We start from the raw sequence: 18,289 nt of genomic DNA on the forward strand, positions 1-18,289 counted from the left end.
CCAACATGGGAGTGAGAGAACGAGAAACATACTTCTCCTTTCATACCTTTGGAATTCAAGACCATAAGCCCATATAAGCTTTTCGAAATAATTTTAAAATAAAACACAGTAAAAGAGCCTGGAAAACTCAACCTTCCCCAGCCCCTCTTCTCCCACCAACTCCAACCCATCTTCCAGGTCTTAGCATGGATCCAAGGTTTTGTGTTCCTCAGAAGCCTACCAGAGCCTTCCTGTCTTCTCTAACACAGCGCGTGATCATCGGCCAGCTGGCTGTCCGCTCCCCTAGAGTGACAGCACCCGCCACAGCATCCACAGCTGCATTCACCTCTCTAGAAGCCGCTCTGTCCGGGGCACTGGGTTCATCATCCCGGATACAGGTTTCTACAGGGAGGACCCCTGCCCTCAGAAGCTTACAGTCTAGTTGGGGAGAAAAGTTAGCTCGCAGCCAGTGCCCCGGGAGGTCACCCTCAGCGCGGGAGGCAGGCTGCAGAGAGAAGGAGGGGCTGCACCCACAGGGGTCATCAGGGAAGCATCTCTCTGGTCGCTATAGATGCAGCACTGAGCTGGGAGAAGATGGAAAGGTGACAAGCCTAGATTCAGGGAGAGGGGAAGAGCCGAGCCCCAGCAAGATGCAGGGCACTCCAGGGAGCAGCAGAGGGTTCACAGACCCAGTTCCTGGGCAACAAGACTAAAAAGTGCTCTGGGCTCCAGGTTGGGAGGGGGCCTCTGGGCTGAATTTTGTGTCCTTGGGGAAGATCATGGAGAGCCACTAACAATGTCTGAGGTCCCAGGGAGACACTTAGGCATCATGGCACCTTGGAAAGGGTCATCAGGCATCAACAGGAAGGCGGGGGATCCAGAAGCTGAGCGAGCAGGCTGCCGCAGCCCCGCATCGGAGACAGCTGATGAGCAGTGGCCAGGCCTCAGGGGAGGCAGAGGGCTCAGAGAGGAGAGGAAGCCCGCTGTGTTCATCTCACACCTCGGGGCTTCCTGAGCCTGGGCATGAGCTTCCCAGGAGCTAGACAGGAAGGGAGGGGCCTACACATGGGCCGGCATCTCCCGGCCTGGCTGATGTGGCTGGCAGGGCTCTGCCCTTGTTGGGGGCAGAGAGTGGATGCCTCGGCTGTCACTCGGTCCCCTCCCCTACTGCTCCTTGTGACTTCATCCCTGCCCTCCTCCCCCATGCTACCCCATTGCCCGCACACCCTCCTCCACTGACCACCCTCTAATGTGTGGAAACCTTTCCCGGGGCACTGCTCAGCAGGGCGAAGCTGAGAACATCACACATCTGGAGAGCAGTGGAGCAGAAGAGGTGGGCAGGGAAGATGCTATTTTCAGAGCTCATCCACATCTTCCCCCAACCCCCTCTGGCTCTCCTGAAAGCTGAGGAACAGCCATACCCCACCCCAGAGCCAGAGTGCCAGGATGGATGGCAAGGTGAAAAGAAGGGTAATGAAAACTCAACCTCAGACTCTCCCAGCCACAAGGACTCTGCACCTGGAAAAAATAAAATAAATCACCAGGTCAAGAGCACAGAGAAGTTGGCTGGTCCTTCCTCCTGTCTTTGGGTGGGACTACTCCAGGCCACCCCACTCAGACAGGCATCTATCCCAGCATTTGGGAGAAGGAGTCCTGTGGGAACTGCAGTGAGTTGCCATGGGAGTCAGGCAGAGGCTGAGCAGAGCACAGCTTCCTCATCTATGAGGTGGGAACAGTGATGCCTACCTTGTGGGATTGCTTTAAGGAATAAAGAGAAAGCATCTAGCACAGGGCTATGGCAAACCTTTAATAAATGTAAGTTCCTCTCCTCCTTCTAACTCAAATACTTCATGTGGCAACTGACAGTCCTGTGGGACTTGCAGGCTGAAATTTGTGTCTGTCAGTCAGCACCATGTATGAGTGCCAATAATTTTTTTGCAGAATCATGCACCAGTCATGTGGTAGGGAAAGAGAAAGGACAAGGAGACAGTGTTGCCCTTGGAGCTTACAATACAGTTGGAGTGAGAATATACACTGTGTACACACATGCGCTCATGCAAACACACACACACACACACACACACACACACACAAAGGCACTTTCAGGACCATTACAAAGAGCTATCGAATCACATGTAATACACCACAAACTGAATTATATGAGAACTTAAAAGGTATCCCAGGGAACGGATGGATGGCTCAAAGGAAGGAGGGGCATGTGTGTGCACGCATGTGTATGTATGTGTGTGTCTAAGTAGATCTGCCTGCAGGTGGACTCGTAGAACAAGAACAATTCTCAAGGCAGAAGACTTGGGTTGGCCAAGTGTCAGGGCTGTGTGATCTTTAGCCAGCTACTTAAGGTCTTTGGCATCTCTACCTATCAATCAATGGAGACAAGGTGGTTGCAGGGATTATGCGAATGAGATGACTTACGTGCACGTGCCTAGCACAGAGCCTGGCACAGAACGACCCTCCTTGGGTCCTCATCCTGTGCCCTACTCTCCCTTCCCCTCTTCCTCTTGCCCCAGACCACACCCATCCTGGGTCTGGACCATCTGCTGCTGACCCCCTTCTGTGTTACAACTGTGCCTTTGCCAGGTTTTCTGCCATGTTGCTCATCATGCTAATTTTCCAAGGGAAATTACCAAGTCTGCCCTTTCTAAGCCATCCCGCGCACGCTGACTTCTCCTGGCCCCAGGCAGCAGAGTAATAATACATGAATGCTGAATGATAAATAGCACCAGCCCCACAAATCTATCAGATGGTGCTGTGCAGATTTAAAAATGCAGACACCACATTTCACCCCTGTTTTCCAAGCAAGGAGCAGGGCTGGGTTCTTTGAGGATGGCTCTTCAAGCCCAGAAGGCAGCTCCATGGTGCAAGCTATCTGCCACCGTGGGGGTGAGCCAGCTCGGTGTGGCTTGGCGTTCTTTGTCTGCTGGAGTGGGGCTGCGAGAGTGTCTGGTGTTGGGATGTCGTGAGCGGTCATGGTGACCCAGGGAACCTCTTCTCAGTGCCGCAGAGATTGCCATGGTGGGCTCAGAGCTGTGATGCAAGGAGAAAGTCAGAGATGCAGAATGAATTTGTTTCCCAAGCACAGGCAGCTAAATACTCCAGATGTGGCTTTTGTCTAAACTGCTCCCCCTTCTACAGTGAATGTGTCTCCTGAAACGCCAGAGGCCCCAGGTCCCCTCCCAGCAAGCAGCCCACAGAGTGGAAGGCACTGATATCTCCCCAGCCACTTCCTTATTTTTTAAGAAGAATATTTTGCATCACAAACCCTTTGATGAAGAAAGGGAGGGAGAGCCCTTAATGAAATATGTTAATCTGGGTAAGCCAGGCTCATATGAAAGGGAATATTAAAAGAGACAATATTCACCAAAGCCAGCTCAGTACTCTGAGAGCTGAAAAGGAAAGGGAAGAAAATAGGGCCCTTGATTTCAGCTATTCAGGTCAGAGAGATGGCAGTGATCAAGTTTGGAAAATCAGCTAGGGACCTCCAGATTTGACTCTGATGCGTTAGCCTGGAAGGGCTGTGGGGAGAGAGTCGTTTTGTGCCAACATCAAAGATGATTTGGGAACACAAGGGCAAATCCACCTGCAAATGACTGGCAAAAGCAGAAAAAAGGGGGACCACTCTCGGGGACATCTCCCACAACCTTCCTGTGATTGGCAGCTGAAGGAGGCAAGAGAGGGAAAGGCAAAGAGTATTTATTGTGATTACAAAATGCAGGGGAACCCCAAGTCCAAAGTCCAGGGCAACAAAGTGGCTCTGATCTAAAACCAACAGTGGGTTGTAAGTGCCCAGCACCTGACAAGTGGGCAAGATGGGCAAAGTTTTAGACATGGTTCCTGCCTGCCGAGAGCGTACCTGTGTGTAGATGGAAATAGAGCAGCCACAGGTGAGAGAAGCGTATGGAATGACAAGAGAGCCTAGGATGGAGCCTTGAAGAATTCAAACCATTAATGGTAAAGTAAGAAAGGTGTACCTGCAAAGTGAAGAGATGACCCAAGAGAATAGGAATAGCTAGAGAGTTTTTAAATAGGAAACCCAAGAGAAGAGTGTTTTGGGAAGGGAGAGGTCTAAGGAAAAGGCCAAGTGAGAAATCGGGCTTGATGACATGAGCATCACCTAGATGGTAGAGGTACAGTGCTGATGTCATAGGAAGGTGTGAGGAGTAAATCATGTCTATCACTGCACCTGGCACATCACAGGTGCTTGGTAAATATTAGCACCTCTTTTCTTTAGCCCCTCTGTTTTCAGACTTATCATGTGGGTCTCCTTCCTCTGTCTGCACTCATCAAAAATGAATGCACTGACTCATGATCCCTGTCCCTCTCCTATAAACACGAGCAAATCAAATATGATGTGTGAGCTGGCACCAGCTCCCAGGATGCCACAGAGAGAAGTGAACACCTGCCTCCACATCACTAGCCCATTTCCTCCCAAACCAAAGTGGTACCCACAGCAGGTAGGAGCCTGCATATTTGCAATTCTGGCTTAACCTGCCAGCCATAGTGACTCTTGGGCAGTTGGGTGTTTTAAAAGACAAGGAGAAAATAATGTTTTTCTGAGCATCCGGTCTGCCATTTGTGACTTTGGCTCATGAAACGAAAGAATTAAATGCAAAACTGCAGATGGGGAGCTGGGCCAGTGCCCTTCACAGATGCCAAGCCCGTGTGGCTGAAAGTGGTGTTTTGAAAAACGTCAAGACCTCAATTAACCAGAACTTGGCGGGGGTGGGGGGGACGGGGATGGGGTAGTTTCTTCGAGTGAACCAGTTCTCCTGATTTACCAGGCATTAGCTTTAAAAAAAAAAAAAAAAAGAGTCTTCCTAAAAGTCTTTCTAGAATGTGCTAGCCTCCCTCCCTGATTTAGGGATTAAACTGTAGTGAATACAATTTAATCTTTTCTACTGAGAATTTTCAGGATCCTCTACTGTGGATTTAAAAGACATGGAAAATTAGACTGAATAGTCACATCAGGATGTGCCCTGAGAAGATTTTTAAGCCCCACTATCAGCTAGTTTCCTTGTGCTTTGCCTTTTTTTTTCTTCTCAAAGCAAAGTGCCAATAACATAACCTGGTTATGAATTCTGGGTTTGGAAGGTCCTAGCTGAGGCATTGCTGGAACTGAAACCCCTTGCATTTCTCCCTGGAATCCCCTGGTAGGTGCACAGCAAAAATATATTGAATGAATGACTGGATTCCTCTAGAGATGCAGAGTGTTTACTGTCACAGTATCCCTGGGTGGTATTTATCTGGCATTTTTCACATTCTACAGTTGTGCTAAACATTAGCCCTGGAATGGGCTGCCAGTCCCCCTGGATAAATCGGGGACATGCTTATCACTTTGTTGGCTTCTGACTCTAAAGACTCAGAGACCATTCTCTTGCTGTTGAGAGAGAAGGTATGGTTTGCCTAGAGACTATGGCACTTGGTTTGTCCCCCCAACGCAAACGCACAGGGAAAGGAAATACAGAAGCATACACAGAGGGGAGGAGAAAGGGGAATAAAACTTGGCTTCCCCCTTTGCACTGGGATCATGGGTGGCGGAGGTGTCTTACAGTTATAACAGGTCACTGGTGCGGTGTGAGAGACCAGGAACAAGGACATTGGCCAATTAGACCCTCAGGGATAGCAAGCAAATGGTGATCTTGGAAGGGACCATAGCAAACATCCCATCCGAGCCCCATCCAAGGTTTGAGTTCACCAGGCAGCCAGGGACAGAGAAGGGTTAAGCTTCCTAACTCTCCAGGCAGTGCCTTTGCTGCTCCCATCCTCAGGCATCCCTTGGTCTCTTGAGCTTAATGGAACAGAACCCTTTGGTTCTCTGTGAAGTCATGAAGGCTCTTTTGCTGCAGTCTCTGTGAACTGGACCTCTTCTGGGCATCAAAGCTGAGATTGGGATGTGCTGCTGCTTGAGACTGGAGAGGGGTCCTGGAGTCTGCCTGACTGTGGTTAGAAATGGGTATCCCTCTCTCCAGATTCCTGGGACTTCAAGCAGTCCACACGCAACATCTCCCCGACCATCAACCAGGCCAACATCGTGGACTTACACCCAGCATCCGTGTACAGCATCCGCATGTATTCCTTCAACAAGATTGGCCGCAGCGAGCCGAGCAAGGAGCTCACCATCAGCACTGAGGAAGCCGGTGAGCACTTGCCCAGCCACCCCTGCCCATGGGCTCGCGATATCTGGGGCCCACACCCACCCTGTCCACTGGCAGTGGGTTTGCAATTAGAAGGCGGGGGGGGAGATTCCAAGGTGTTTGTGTCTGCCTCTGGGTCATTGGAGACGCTTCTGTCTGACCTTTTCCAGATGGGGTTCTAGAGGCAATGCTTTCAGGAGCTGTCCATGGTGCTGTCCCCACTCCCAGGGCCCCAACCTGTCTGGAAAGGACAGACATGCTAGATCTGCAAAGGATGGGGGTCCTAGTGCCCTGGATTATCTGCTGTGACTTTTGTCATGAAGTTTTCCTGAAAGTTTAAGCAAGATTTCCCTTGCTGTATTTTCTCCTACCTGTCATTGCGAAATATAAATTAATACCAAAAAGTACATATACACGTGCAGTTTTACAGATAATAATAAAGCAAAGACTAGTATAACCAGCACTCGTTATCACTTGCCAGAGGTCCTCCATATGCCCTTTCTCAATCATAACCCCATTTCTCCCTCCGAAGTAATCAGTATCCCAACTTCCTTGCTATCCTTTTTTATACTGTCACCACAATGTACATACACCTAAACCAAATGGTTAATTTTGCCTATTTTCTAGTAGAATGTATGCGGATCATACTTCATATATTCTCTTGTGTCTTCCTTGTTTTGATCGATATTCTTTTTGTGAGCTTCATGTCATCGGTATGGCTGTATCATTCTTCGTTCTCCCCCAAGGGAATTAAGCAGTTGTAGAGTTACAGTCATCCGGTGGACAAACTTCTACCTTTAACCCAAAAGATGCCAAAATGTTTTCCAAAGTGTTGTGCCAACCTGCTCTCCCATGATCAGCGTATAAGAGTTCCTGCCACTTTCTATCTCTGTCTGCACTTTGTACTATGAGACTTTTTAAAACTATTTGCCCACCTGCTGAATGTGGAGTAGTATTTCATAGTCACTGTTTGCTATGTTTTCAGCAAATTATGGAGAATGAAGAGAAAATTTAAACTCTGTCATCGTTTCAGGGGGACTCAAACAAAGATTCTCTGCTTCTGTAGACGAGCTTTTCCTTTCTCTCCAGAAGTCCTCCGGCTCAAGGATGGGAGTGAGAACATACTACTCTTTTCTTCCAAGTCTTGACTCATATGTTTTTTCTCCCCAACCCACCCCAGCTCCTGATGGACCCCCTATGGATGTAACCTTGCAGCCAGTGACCTCACAGAGCATCCAAGTGACCTGGAAGGTAAGCAAAGTCAAAGGCAATATTCTCTAAAACACTTCCTTTCTTCCCTTCTCCTCAGTTTACAAATGAAGCCCCAACAGGCTAGCTAGTCTCTGGTCTCTTACAGTGCCCAAGCCTGTTTATTGCTAAATCCATGAGGTTGGAGGGATGGAAAGAGAGGAGGATAAAGGGGCTGGTCCTCCCACAAATCCCCACTCCCTTCTCCACCCTGGCTCTCTGATGGAGGTCTGCACCTGGGGTGAGATGAAGAATTTGTCAGTGCCAAGAAGGGAAGATGGTTCCTCCACCATGTGGGTCTGTCCTACAACCCCCACATGTTGTAATAGGTCTGGAGTTCCAATTGATTTTGTGCAAATTTCAAAGGGACCCTGTAGATGATGGGAGATGAAACGATGGGGTCTCACCCTCTTCTTGGCCCTGAGACTAGAGCTGGGAGGTAGAGTGAAACCATCCCCTATATTCTCACAGTAAAGCCTTGAACCGGGAGCTTGGCCTTTTCAGGTCTTGGTTTCCTCCTCTATAAAATCAGGATGAAAAAATAACTGCCCTTCCCAGCTCTGGGGGAGGGAAGCTGTAGAGAAAGCAAACCAGTATGTGCTGCAGCCACTTCTAAGGGGAAGAAACTTACAAATCTAGAGGGTATCAGAAGACTCTGTCACTGACGGGAAATCTTCGAGCCAATTCCATAGCTGGGCAGAGACACAGATCAGAATGAGCTTGAGCAGGAGCACGAACACTTTCCTGGGTAACTCTGGCCTCGTGGCCACATCCCTGCCGTGGGCACAGAGGGCTGCCCATCCTGTTGGCTTCCTGTTGCACTGCAGTGTTCAAGTATTTTCTTGCACTAACTTATCTGACCCTCTGTTCCTGTGGAGTGGAAAAAAGAGGTATTTTTATCCCCATCCATCAGAGGAGGCCACGGTGTAGAGATCAAGGTGACTTCCATGGTCATTCAAGTTATGATAGGTACAGGACTTCAGTGCACATGGTCTGGAGCCCCTGCGCAGTCTCCCCACCAGAGCCCACTGCATGGAGGTCAGGAACAGAGTGCTTTCTAAGGCCCACCCATGTTCTTCTTCTTGGATCTCTCCCATCTCAACAGTGGGGCTTGGGGGGCTGCCTCATCTACGTCTGGGATCAAAGTCCAAGGTCATTTTCTGAATCTAACTCCTGGTGGGAAAAGTCCAGGTGCTTTAGTCTTCCTTCTGGGCCCTTCAGAAAGGTAGACTCGGCAATAGGAGAGATTCAGAAGGGCCTAGTAATATTTTCCCTAAGAAGACTGCATGCCTGGGCACATACACAGACACACAGACGCAGACACACACACACATACACACACACACACACACACACACACAAGGCAGCAGAGCCTGATTCCTTCCTCCCTAAAAAAATGACCAAGACAGAAGTGGGACAGAGACTGGGCAGTTGGTCCTCCCTGGGTACCAGCCCTCCTAGTAGATACCTGGAGCCATGGTTCCCTCCAAGTTCAAATCTGAGCCCCAGGGCTTTCCTCAGAAACTGGAGGTGAAGCCTGGAGTCCAGTCCCCGAATCTTGTCTGCATCCTGGCTCTGGACCCATTTCCTAAGAATACTCCAAGGAAACCTCCAGGGTAGGGGCGGGGATGAATAAGTATGTAAAACACTGAGACATTTGGCTACAAAGCTCTGACCTGGAGGTCGATAAAAATTTAGAATCAGATTTATTTCTCCAAAGTCTCATAATGAAAAATAAAATTGATTAGAAAGTTAGAACTTCAGAATGAACCAGCCCGTCAATAAATTTGGGGCTGACTTCTCAGGGGATTTTTTTTTTAACACTAAGAAACAGATTAATGAAAAATAAAGATTCACTTGAAAGATAAGTCACTTCATTTTAAGACTCTTTCCACAAGATAGATCACCACTGCTTTATGACATAAATTTGCAATCAGTCCTATTGATTTCTTAATGCTTCAGAGGAATATTGTTAAGATTGATTTAAATCCTGAGTGTGCCTGTTTGGGGGGGGTAGGGCAATATGGGGAGAGGGGAGAGAGAAGGAGGGAAGGAGGGCAGGAAGGAAGGAAGGTCTGTCAAGATTTGTAAAAATATGTGAATATCTATATGTATGTAGCAGGGAATGCCTGAATGCCTATCCAAGGCCTCTGCCGGTATATGTTGATGTGAGTGAAGGTGGTGTGTATCACACATATACAGGTGTATATCATGGTGTAGGCGGCTCTGGGTATGTAGGCGTGTGTGTCATTGTGCACCAATGTATGTATCAGTGTGTTTCAATACGGACATGGATATGTAATACAAGAATATATGTTGGTATGAAGACAAGGGCATCTTGAAGATATGTTTGTGTCTGTAATAGATGTCTGCCTCAATGTGTGAGTGTGTAGATACAAGACCCAAATTCAGAAATTCACCCCCTTTACAGACTAGCAAACAGGACTGCCCGTGTGCAGAAAGAAACATTATTTAGGCGTTAACAAAAAGTCATCAATTAAATATGCATGCACACCTAGTTAGTGAGTTCAAAACAATTATGTTAAATTAAAAACTTCATTTTATTGAGTTAACAGTGAGCTTAAAAATGCAGTTCATTTAAAACAGTCATTGAATTAAAAAAAAAACAGGCTGTTTTACTAACTTAATTGTTTTTGATTGGACTATTTTTTAGTACAATAAAAGGTGGGCTTTTAAATTAACTGCATTGTCTTTAAAACCGTGATTCAAGCTGTTTTTATATACACTTGGGGGTGTGCTCTCTCTCCATATATAGATGGGCAGGCCCCCTCATTAAAGGAGCCAGTTTCTATTTGTGGGTCTGAGTGTTTCTGGTCATGGGGAGGTGTGGACTGGGACGTTTGTTTTGATGGGTCTGGATGTGTATGTTCGTGGTTTGGATGTGAGGGGACATATAGAGATCACACGTGTGTGTGTATATGCGAGATCATGTATGAGAATGTCTGTGTCTGTGACTATTTACCTGTTGATGTTTTCTTTCTCAGAACACCTATGTGTGTGGCCGGTTGTGTATCAGAGTTCAAGCTGGGGATAAGAGCATGTGTTCAGCCCCCCTAGACTAATGCCAGTGGAGTTTTCTCCCTCCACCTGGCTGGCTGGGATCAGCCCATCATGCAGGCCAGCCCAGGCAGAGCTCCGAGGTGCCCCCTTGTCACCTGCATGTCCTCGCCCACCTCTGTCCCACCATCCAGGAGCTGGCTTCAGGCATCAGCTCCCAATACACTGCAGCCATCGGCCAGGATGTCGAGAGCAGTCCAGCACCAAGAGGGGCTGAGATCACATCAGAGTCAAGGACTCTTTTTTCTTTTTTTTAACTTTTGATGAAATATACATACCATTTTATTTACATAAAACAGATCATTTTAATCATGTTCGTGTGTAGAGGTCAATGGCATTACGTACATTTACAGTGTTGAGCACCCGTCACCACGGACCACCTCCAGAACTTTTTCGTGATCCCAAACAGAAACTCTGAGCCCATTAAACACTAACTCCCACCCTGCCATCCTCAGCCCCCAGTAGCCTCTGCTCTACTTTCTGTCTTTCTAAATTCACATATTCTAGGTACCTCAGCGAAACATCATACAAAATTTGTCCTTTTGTGTCTGGCTTCTTCCACTTAGTGTAATGTTTTCAGGGTTCACCCGTGTTGTAGCGTATATCAGAATGTCTTTCCTTTTTAAGGCTGAATAACTTTCCACTGCTTGCATAGACCATGTTCTGTTTATCCATTCATCTGTCTGTGCATACTTGGGTTGCTTCCACCTTTTGGCTGTTGTGAAGGATGCAGCTATGCCTATGGGTGTAGAAATACCTCTTCAGTTCCCTACTTTCGATTCTTCTGTGTATGTACTGAGAAGTGGAATTGCTGGATCGTAGGGTAATTCTATGTTTAACCTTTTGAGGAACTGCCAAACTGCTTTCCACAGTGGCTGCACCATTTTACATTCCCACCAGCAATGCACATCCTCGCCAACACTTGTTATTTTTCATTTTTTGTTAATAGCCGTCCTAGTGGGTATGAAGTGGTATCTTGGGACTCTCTTTTTATTCAAACAAATTACCTACCTCCCTCTCCCTCTGATTACGCTTTTTGTTTTGTTTTGTTTTTATATATATTTATTGGCTGCACAGGCTTCTCATTGTGGTGGCTTCTCTTGTTGCGAAGCACAGGCTCTAGGCACACGGACTTCAGTAGTTGTGGCATGTGGGCTCAATAGTTGTGGCTCGCAGGCTCTAGAGGGCTGGCTCAGTAGTTGTGGTGCACGGCGTAGTTGCTCTGTGGCATGTGGGATCTTCCTGGACCAGGGCTGGAACCCGTGTCCCCTGCATTGGCAGGCGGATTCTTAACCACTGCGCCACCAGGGAAGTCCCTCCATGTGATTACGCTTTGTCTGCTATTGCATTTCTCCCAGGCCCCTGAACCCACGCCAAATGATATCCCTATTCATTCATTCATTCACTCATTCATTTATTCAGTAAATATGTATTGAAGGCCTACTACATACCAGGCACCATTCTAGACACTAAAAACAAAAGAGACAACACTCCTTATCCCCATGGCACTTACATCCCAATGGGGACAGATAGTCAAAGACATAAGTAAACCATAGAGAATGTCGGATGACACTACTGCCATGGAGGAAAATAAAGCCAGGAAGACGTGTCAGGAGTACTAGACAGAAGACAGGGAGCAATCTTACACGAAGGACTTAATGAAGGCCTCGTTAAGAAGGCGGCATTCCAGCAAGAACACCACAGTGGTGAGGAGGCGGGCTGCGTGGATATCCAAGGAAAGAGGGTTCCCCTGGGTGGAAATGTGCCTGGTGTGAACAGCAAAAGTGTATGTGCAGGAGCACAGGAAGCCTGGGGGTAGGGTCAGACCACGCAGGGTTTTGTAGCCATTGTAAGGACTTTGGCCTTGACTCTGAGTGAGATGGGAGACTTTGAAGGCTTGGGAGCAAAGGAGTGACATGATCTGACTTGGTTTTAAGAGCATCCTCTCAGAATGTCACTGTGTCTTTGTCTCCTCCCCACCCCACCCCATCCTCACAGGCCCCCAAGAAGGAGCTGCAGAACGGCGTCATCCGGGGCTACCAGATCGGCTACAGAGAGAACAGCCCGGGCAGCAATGGGCAGTACAGCATCGTGGAGATGAAGGCCACCGGGGACAGTGAGGTCTACACCCTGGACAACCTCAAGAAGTTCGCCCAGTATGGGGTGGTGGTCCAGGCCTTCAACCGGGCTGGCACAGGGCCCTCATCCAGCGAGATCAATGCCACCACCCTGGAGGATGGTGAGGGCACCAGTAGAGGGTAGTGGGTACAGATCTTAGCTGCGGGCAGAGCCACAGGGCTGCCAGGGAGGGCTTGGGGCCCTTCCCTGCTCCTGGGCCCCATCGTGGTCCTGTGGTATACACAGGCTCCCTGGATCCCTCCTTCTCCTCTCACCCATTGGCTCCTTGAGGGACGCTTGGGCCATTTAACACTCTGGGCCTCTCCATCCATGGCTGGATCTCTGTCCATCACTTGCTGACGCTCTGCCCGTCAGTCTCTCTGTTGACCTGTTGGCCTGTCTGAGCGCCTTTCTGTGCCCCTTCTGACTCTCCATCCGTGCTTCTCCCTCTGCCTGTTCCTCCTTCCTCATTCTGGCCCCTCACCCGTCTCTCTCCCTTAGTCTTTCCTCTACACTCTGGGTCCTGTTTATCCTCCCTTTCATTCTCCAGGTTGGAAAAAGGGCAGAAGCCACATTACCTTTGAACTTCTGGGCTGGAACCTATCCACCATCTGTTTTAGGGACTTAGGATGAGACTGTGGAGTTACAAAATCCCAAGGTCCATGGACAGAGGATTTAGAGCCCAGTTTTTTGAACTGAATTCTTTGAGGACTGGAGAGGACTCCAACTCTGATGAGTAGATTAAATGGCCCAGTTTCTCAGGGGAAGAGGGTTAGAAGGCAGTAGGAGCAGGACTGCTCTCCCAGCACAGAGAAGAGCCAGCTGGTACCTGAGCCTGCGCCAGGAAGGGAGGGGAGACATGACCCTTGATGCCCCCCAGAGACGGAGCCGGGCTGGTCATAGCCCCCCAAAGAGCAGAATAAACAGTGCTTCCTTCTTGATGCCCCAGCCTAAAACCAGAATGTGAGATTAAAACTTGTCACTGAGTTTGAGCCTGCCCCCAGCAGAGGGAGGGAAATGATAGCCCCAGTAACATAATACCACCACCCCATGGCCATCAGGATACCCAGCATTCCATCATTAGAGAGTCATTCCTTTTGCTAAGCAATGCCCTCTCCCTACCTCACTCTCTCTGAAAATGCAGACACCCTTGGGAGGGAGGACACATCCGGTCAGAAACACCTGAGAGTAGATTTGCTCATACCAGTGGTTCTTAACTTTGGCTACAAATTGGAATTATCTAGGGAGCTTGAAAAATCCTGATGCCTGGCTTCCTCCCAGAGATTTCCATTGAATTGCTCTGGGGCACAAGCTAGGCTTTGAGAGGGAGCAGGCATCAGTAGCCCCCGAGCACTGGGCCCCTGGGAAGAAGGGAGAACACAGAGGGAGGGAAAGGTGCGTAGAATGCAGAGAGGTACAGAGAAGCACCTGAGCTACGCTGCCACCAGCTCCCCTGCCTCCGCCACTGCCTCCACCACCCCACACCCGCAGCAGCCCTCCTTCATCCCCCTCCCCTCCAGGATGCTGGCCACGGGCCTGGCTGAATAGAGGAGGGTCAGCTTGTCACCATTAAGTACCAGCAGTACCAATCCCAGGCAGTACTCTGACACAGTGCTTCTCAAACCTGAGCACACATCAGAGGGTTGTAAACAAGTTGCTGCACCCTCCCCCAGAGGTCTGCTTCAGCAGGTGTGGGGTGGAGGCCAGAAATGTGCAGTTCTAATAACTTCCCAGGTGGTGCTGGCACTACTGGCGCAGGGAGCACCTGTGAGAGCCACGGCACTAACAGCCAGGTCGTTGCCTATAAAAGGAGCCAAGGCTCACGGAGGTTAAGAACCTGTCCAGAATTTCCCATCTAATGAAGAAGAGTCCAGGTCACAATCCAGGCCTGACCCTAAATCCCATATTCTTTCTAACGTCACCCTGTTGTTACCCTGTTGCTTGGGACCAAGGCTGGATACAGGACCAAGTGATGTGGATGCAGGATGCTCGGGGATGTCATGTCCAAGGGGAAGAGCTGCCCCAAGCCCACCCAGCACACCCAACTCCACCCACTGGGACCATCCCGGGAAATATCCAGGCCAGGCCCACCTTTGGCCTCCATGGGGGCCCCACCTCTCTTGCTTTGGGGGGCTGCAGAGGTGGGTGGGTGCTGAGATTACCAACAGGGAGAGATCAGCATGGGCTGTGGAGTCATTTTCCAAACAAAGGAGAAGAGGGGGAAGAAAGTTTCCAGCAGCATTTGCTCAGCAGTTTTTCATACTTAATTAAGGCCCTCGTTAGCCTGTCAGATCCTGATCGTTTCCTGGCAATATTAGCACTCCTCCTGGGGTATTCAAGGGCCCCTGCTTTAGCAATAGTGTCTTTTCCATAATTATATTACCTTCATTTTGTTCGAACGGGCGATCTGTATTAGTTTATTACACTGGGTCCCTAATTACATGGTGCTTATATTTTTACACCTAAGTAATATGAAACAATAATCATTCTCAAAGAGGATCGTTAGGATGATGTATTATCATTTAAATGCTCATAAAAATTAGAGTTGCCTCTTGTGGGGCAACGGGATCTAATTACCTTCCATCCAGCCTGTGCCTCCTTTCTCCCACTCAGAGCAAAGCAGACATGGCCTTTCCCTTTGCCCCCAGCTCTTTGGAAGGAGTGGAAGTGCCACCAAAGTTGTCCCTGGCCAAGGTGGCTCCTTGGGGCCTGGTGTTGCCACTGTCTCTCATCTCAGAAAGGGCGAGCTGCAGCAGGGCCACCCCCAGGGGGTGAGACTTAGGTTAAGCTCAAAGGTAGTGCTGGGGTGGAGAGGGTTAAAGGAGGGCAGACCACCCAGGCTGGTCTTAGAGAGAGTTTTCCATCACCCAGGGCATTTTGGTGTGTTTGGATGCAGGGACAAGGGACAAAAATGGGATGATCCCAGAAGTCCTAAAGGGGTCTGCGGAACCTCTTCTCCCCTGCCCCTGCCCAAGTTGTTTGAGATCCTCTTTCCTTCTTTTCCTTCCCTTCAGCTTGACACAAGGACACGAGGGTCCCTAGAGCCAGACCTTGGCTCAGACCCGGTGCTCAGGTGACACAGAAGCCTGCAGCCATCAGATAAGAGCATCAACCGCTCCAGGGCCGGCTTGCTCTTCCGGGTTCTGTTACGCTGAGCAGAGGTGGACTCCCTGGGCGGTGGTGCCCACTGGTGAATGAATCCCCAGGGTCTTGTGCCTGAAGTTCATCACCATTTTCCCCCAGCATTTACCCAGAACCAGGAACCTGCCACCTAGAGCCAAGGAAACGAGCTATAAAAATCTCTATTCACCCAAACTTCCTGGAAAGGAGACTGGGTTGAATTCCCAGTCACCAGCCCAAACTCTTGCGACTCATGGAGTGAGGTGGGCCTCCCACTTGTGTAACCCAGAGTTCCTCTGGCTGGGCAGCAGGGCCCCGCCTGCACGTGGATGTTGTCCTCTACCTCCCTAACCAGGCCCCTCGACTCTCCCCCTGCCCCTGCAGTTCCCAGTCAGCCCCCCGAGAACGTCCGCGCCCTGTCCATCACTTCTGACGTGGCTGTCATCTCCTGGTCGGAACCCCCGCGCAGCACCCTCAATGGCGTCCTCAAAGGCTATCGGGTCATCTTCTGGTCACTCTACGTTGATGGGGGTAAGTCTGCTGGGAGTGGTGGCCGGCTCATGGGGTGAGAGGCATGGGGTCAGTGGAGGTCCACACTTAGAGCTGAGCATCTTCCATGGGATGTCGAGTGGAAGTCCAGCCCCTCCTCCACACCTGTCATCCCGGGCCAGAGCCAGGGGCCAGGGTGGGTGGGGTGTACATGGTCACCTCTCTGGTGGGGATGGACACCATCTGCTCCTGGACAGCAGTATGTTGGGCGGTGACTTGAGGGGTGGGATGGGCATATTTGCTTTTCTGCTGGAATGTGTTAATATTAGGATTTTGTGGCCATGTCAGTCAGGAGACAGGTGGCACACTGAAACAGGGCAGTTGAGGAGCCTTTAAGGAAGACGCTGCTTTCTGAGGGGTGTGGAGGGAGGAGGGGGCCTCTGGGACTAGCACCAGCAAGAAGCCATCACTGCTTAGGCCTGACGGGGCAAGAGGCGGAAGCAGGGTCACCAGAACCTGGGGAGAGCCGCCTCTTGGCCAGATGGACAGTGAGCCATGTGGTCTGTGCAGATGAGCCGCCCGGGACTTGGAGAAGCGTAGGGAAGGGTACGCAGCAGAGCTGGGGTTAGGAATGGCAGAAGGAGAAAAAATAAAACCACGGCCTGACGCTTTGGGTGCCTTGCTCTGGGATGCTCCAGCCCAGACAGGCCTGTGCAGCCCCACAGACACACCAAGCCCCGGTGCAACAGAGCCCTTGTAGTGACCAGGAAGCCTGCAGCTGTGCAAGCCAGAGGCCCAGCATCCCAAACGATGGAAACAAGCTTGCCTCCCTGGGCCCTGAGCCTTCTGCCACCAGCTGCCTGGCCCCTCCCTTTTCCCCCGGATGACCTGGGACTCCAGCTCAGGCCCATCCCTCCTTGGCAGCTGCCCTGCCCTCCCCACCTGCATTCTGCTCTGCCCAGAAGCCCTGCTGACAGCACTCGTCTCTCCCTGCCACACCTCCACCATCTCCTCCAAAAGCACAGAGGCCTAAAGGTCTCCCAAGGCTTTATGCGATGATATGGCCTCACATATCTGTGCTGAGCCACGTAAGGGATGGGCCCTCATTTTCCAGAATTCGCTTCCACTTTTCTAAGCCTGTGGCTCCCCAGCTCAGCCCTCAGGTGAGGAAGGCATCAGCCTCTTTAGTCTCCAAAGGCAACCTGGATTGATGGCCACGCTGCCCTCTTCCTGGGTCTTTCTCTGCCTCTAGTCCTGGACAGGTCCACCCTGGTTTCTAACCTCCTGAAAATGAAACGTCCCACTACTCAGGCCTCTGAGGTTCCCCTGCACTGACCTGGAGTCCCCTGAGCCTGGGCCTGGCGTCCTCACCCTCTGGACCCTGGTGGACTGCTGCCCTCCCTGGCCAGGCCCTGTGCCGGGCCTTTGCCTGCGCCAGGTCACTGGCGAGGCTCCAGGATGGGTTTGCCGGCACTTGTCCTCTGCAAGACCTGTCCTCAGCTGGTGTCTGGGGCTGTTTTCTGAAAACCCAATAGTCCCAGGAGACAGGGCTGTCAGCTCAGGAATCTGTCTCCTTCCTCCTTCTAAGACCCTGGCCATCCTGTGGGACCCTCTCCCTAAGCTCTTCTTCAGAGTCTACAGCAGGTCCCCTGGCAAAGCCAGGATGACAGGTCCCCTCACTGAGCCCCAGGAAAGCCTGGACCTTCCTGGCCATGGCAGTCAGTCCACCAGCCTCTCCCACGTTCTCTGTGCAGGTTCTTTGCAGGGAGGTTCTCCCCCCTCAGTGATTGGGAGAAGGTAATGGGGACTTAACCCCTTACCCTCTTGAGAGTTCAGGGTGCTAGCCCAGGACTGGTCAGGTGCAGGGGAGGCAACCTCAGCCTGTCATCCTACCTGGATGCACCGTGCAGGAAGAGTCGAGAGGCCAAGGAGGGGCTGGGCAGCAAAGAGGCACAGCTGCCGCCTGGCCACCTGGCCCAGGCTTCCCTCTGGGTCCAAGTCCCTCCTGGAGTCCCCCGCATAGAGAGAGGGTTGGGTGGAGGAGAGGGAACCATTGCTTGGAGAGATGGAAATATTCTAATGGGAGAGTATTATTAATAAGTTGA

The 18,289-nt window shown here is 50.5% G+C and overlaps 1 protein-coding gene across 1 annotated transcript in view; it reads left to right on the forward strand.

Moving 5' to 3' along the window:
- Window positions 1–18,289, forward strand: part of DSCAML1 (DS cell adhesion molecule like 1) — a 329,691-nt gene that overhangs the window by 282,562 nt on the left and 28,840 nt on the right. Inside the window, exons 13-16 of the mRNA XM_057749582.1 lie at window positions 5,967–6,134; window positions 7,312–7,382; window positions 12,456–12,696; window positions 16,080–16,226. Of these exons, the coding sequence (XP_057605565.1) occupies window positions 5,967–6,134; window positions 7,312–7,382; window positions 12,456–12,696; window positions 16,080–16,226 (627 nt within the window). The remainder of the gene's footprint in view (window positions 1–5,966; window positions 6,135–7,311; window positions 7,383–12,455; window positions 12,697–16,079; window positions 16,227–18,289) is intronic.

Source organism: Hippopotamus amphibius, chromosome 9 (assembly GCF_030028045.1).
Source record: "Hippopotamus amphibius kiboko isolate mHipAmp2 chromosome 9, mHipAmp2.hap2, whole genome shotgun sequence".
NCBI classification, from domain to species: domain Eukaryota; kingdom Metazoa; phylum Chordata; class Mammalia; order Artiodactyla; family Hippopotamidae; genus Hippopotamus; species Hippopotamus amphibius.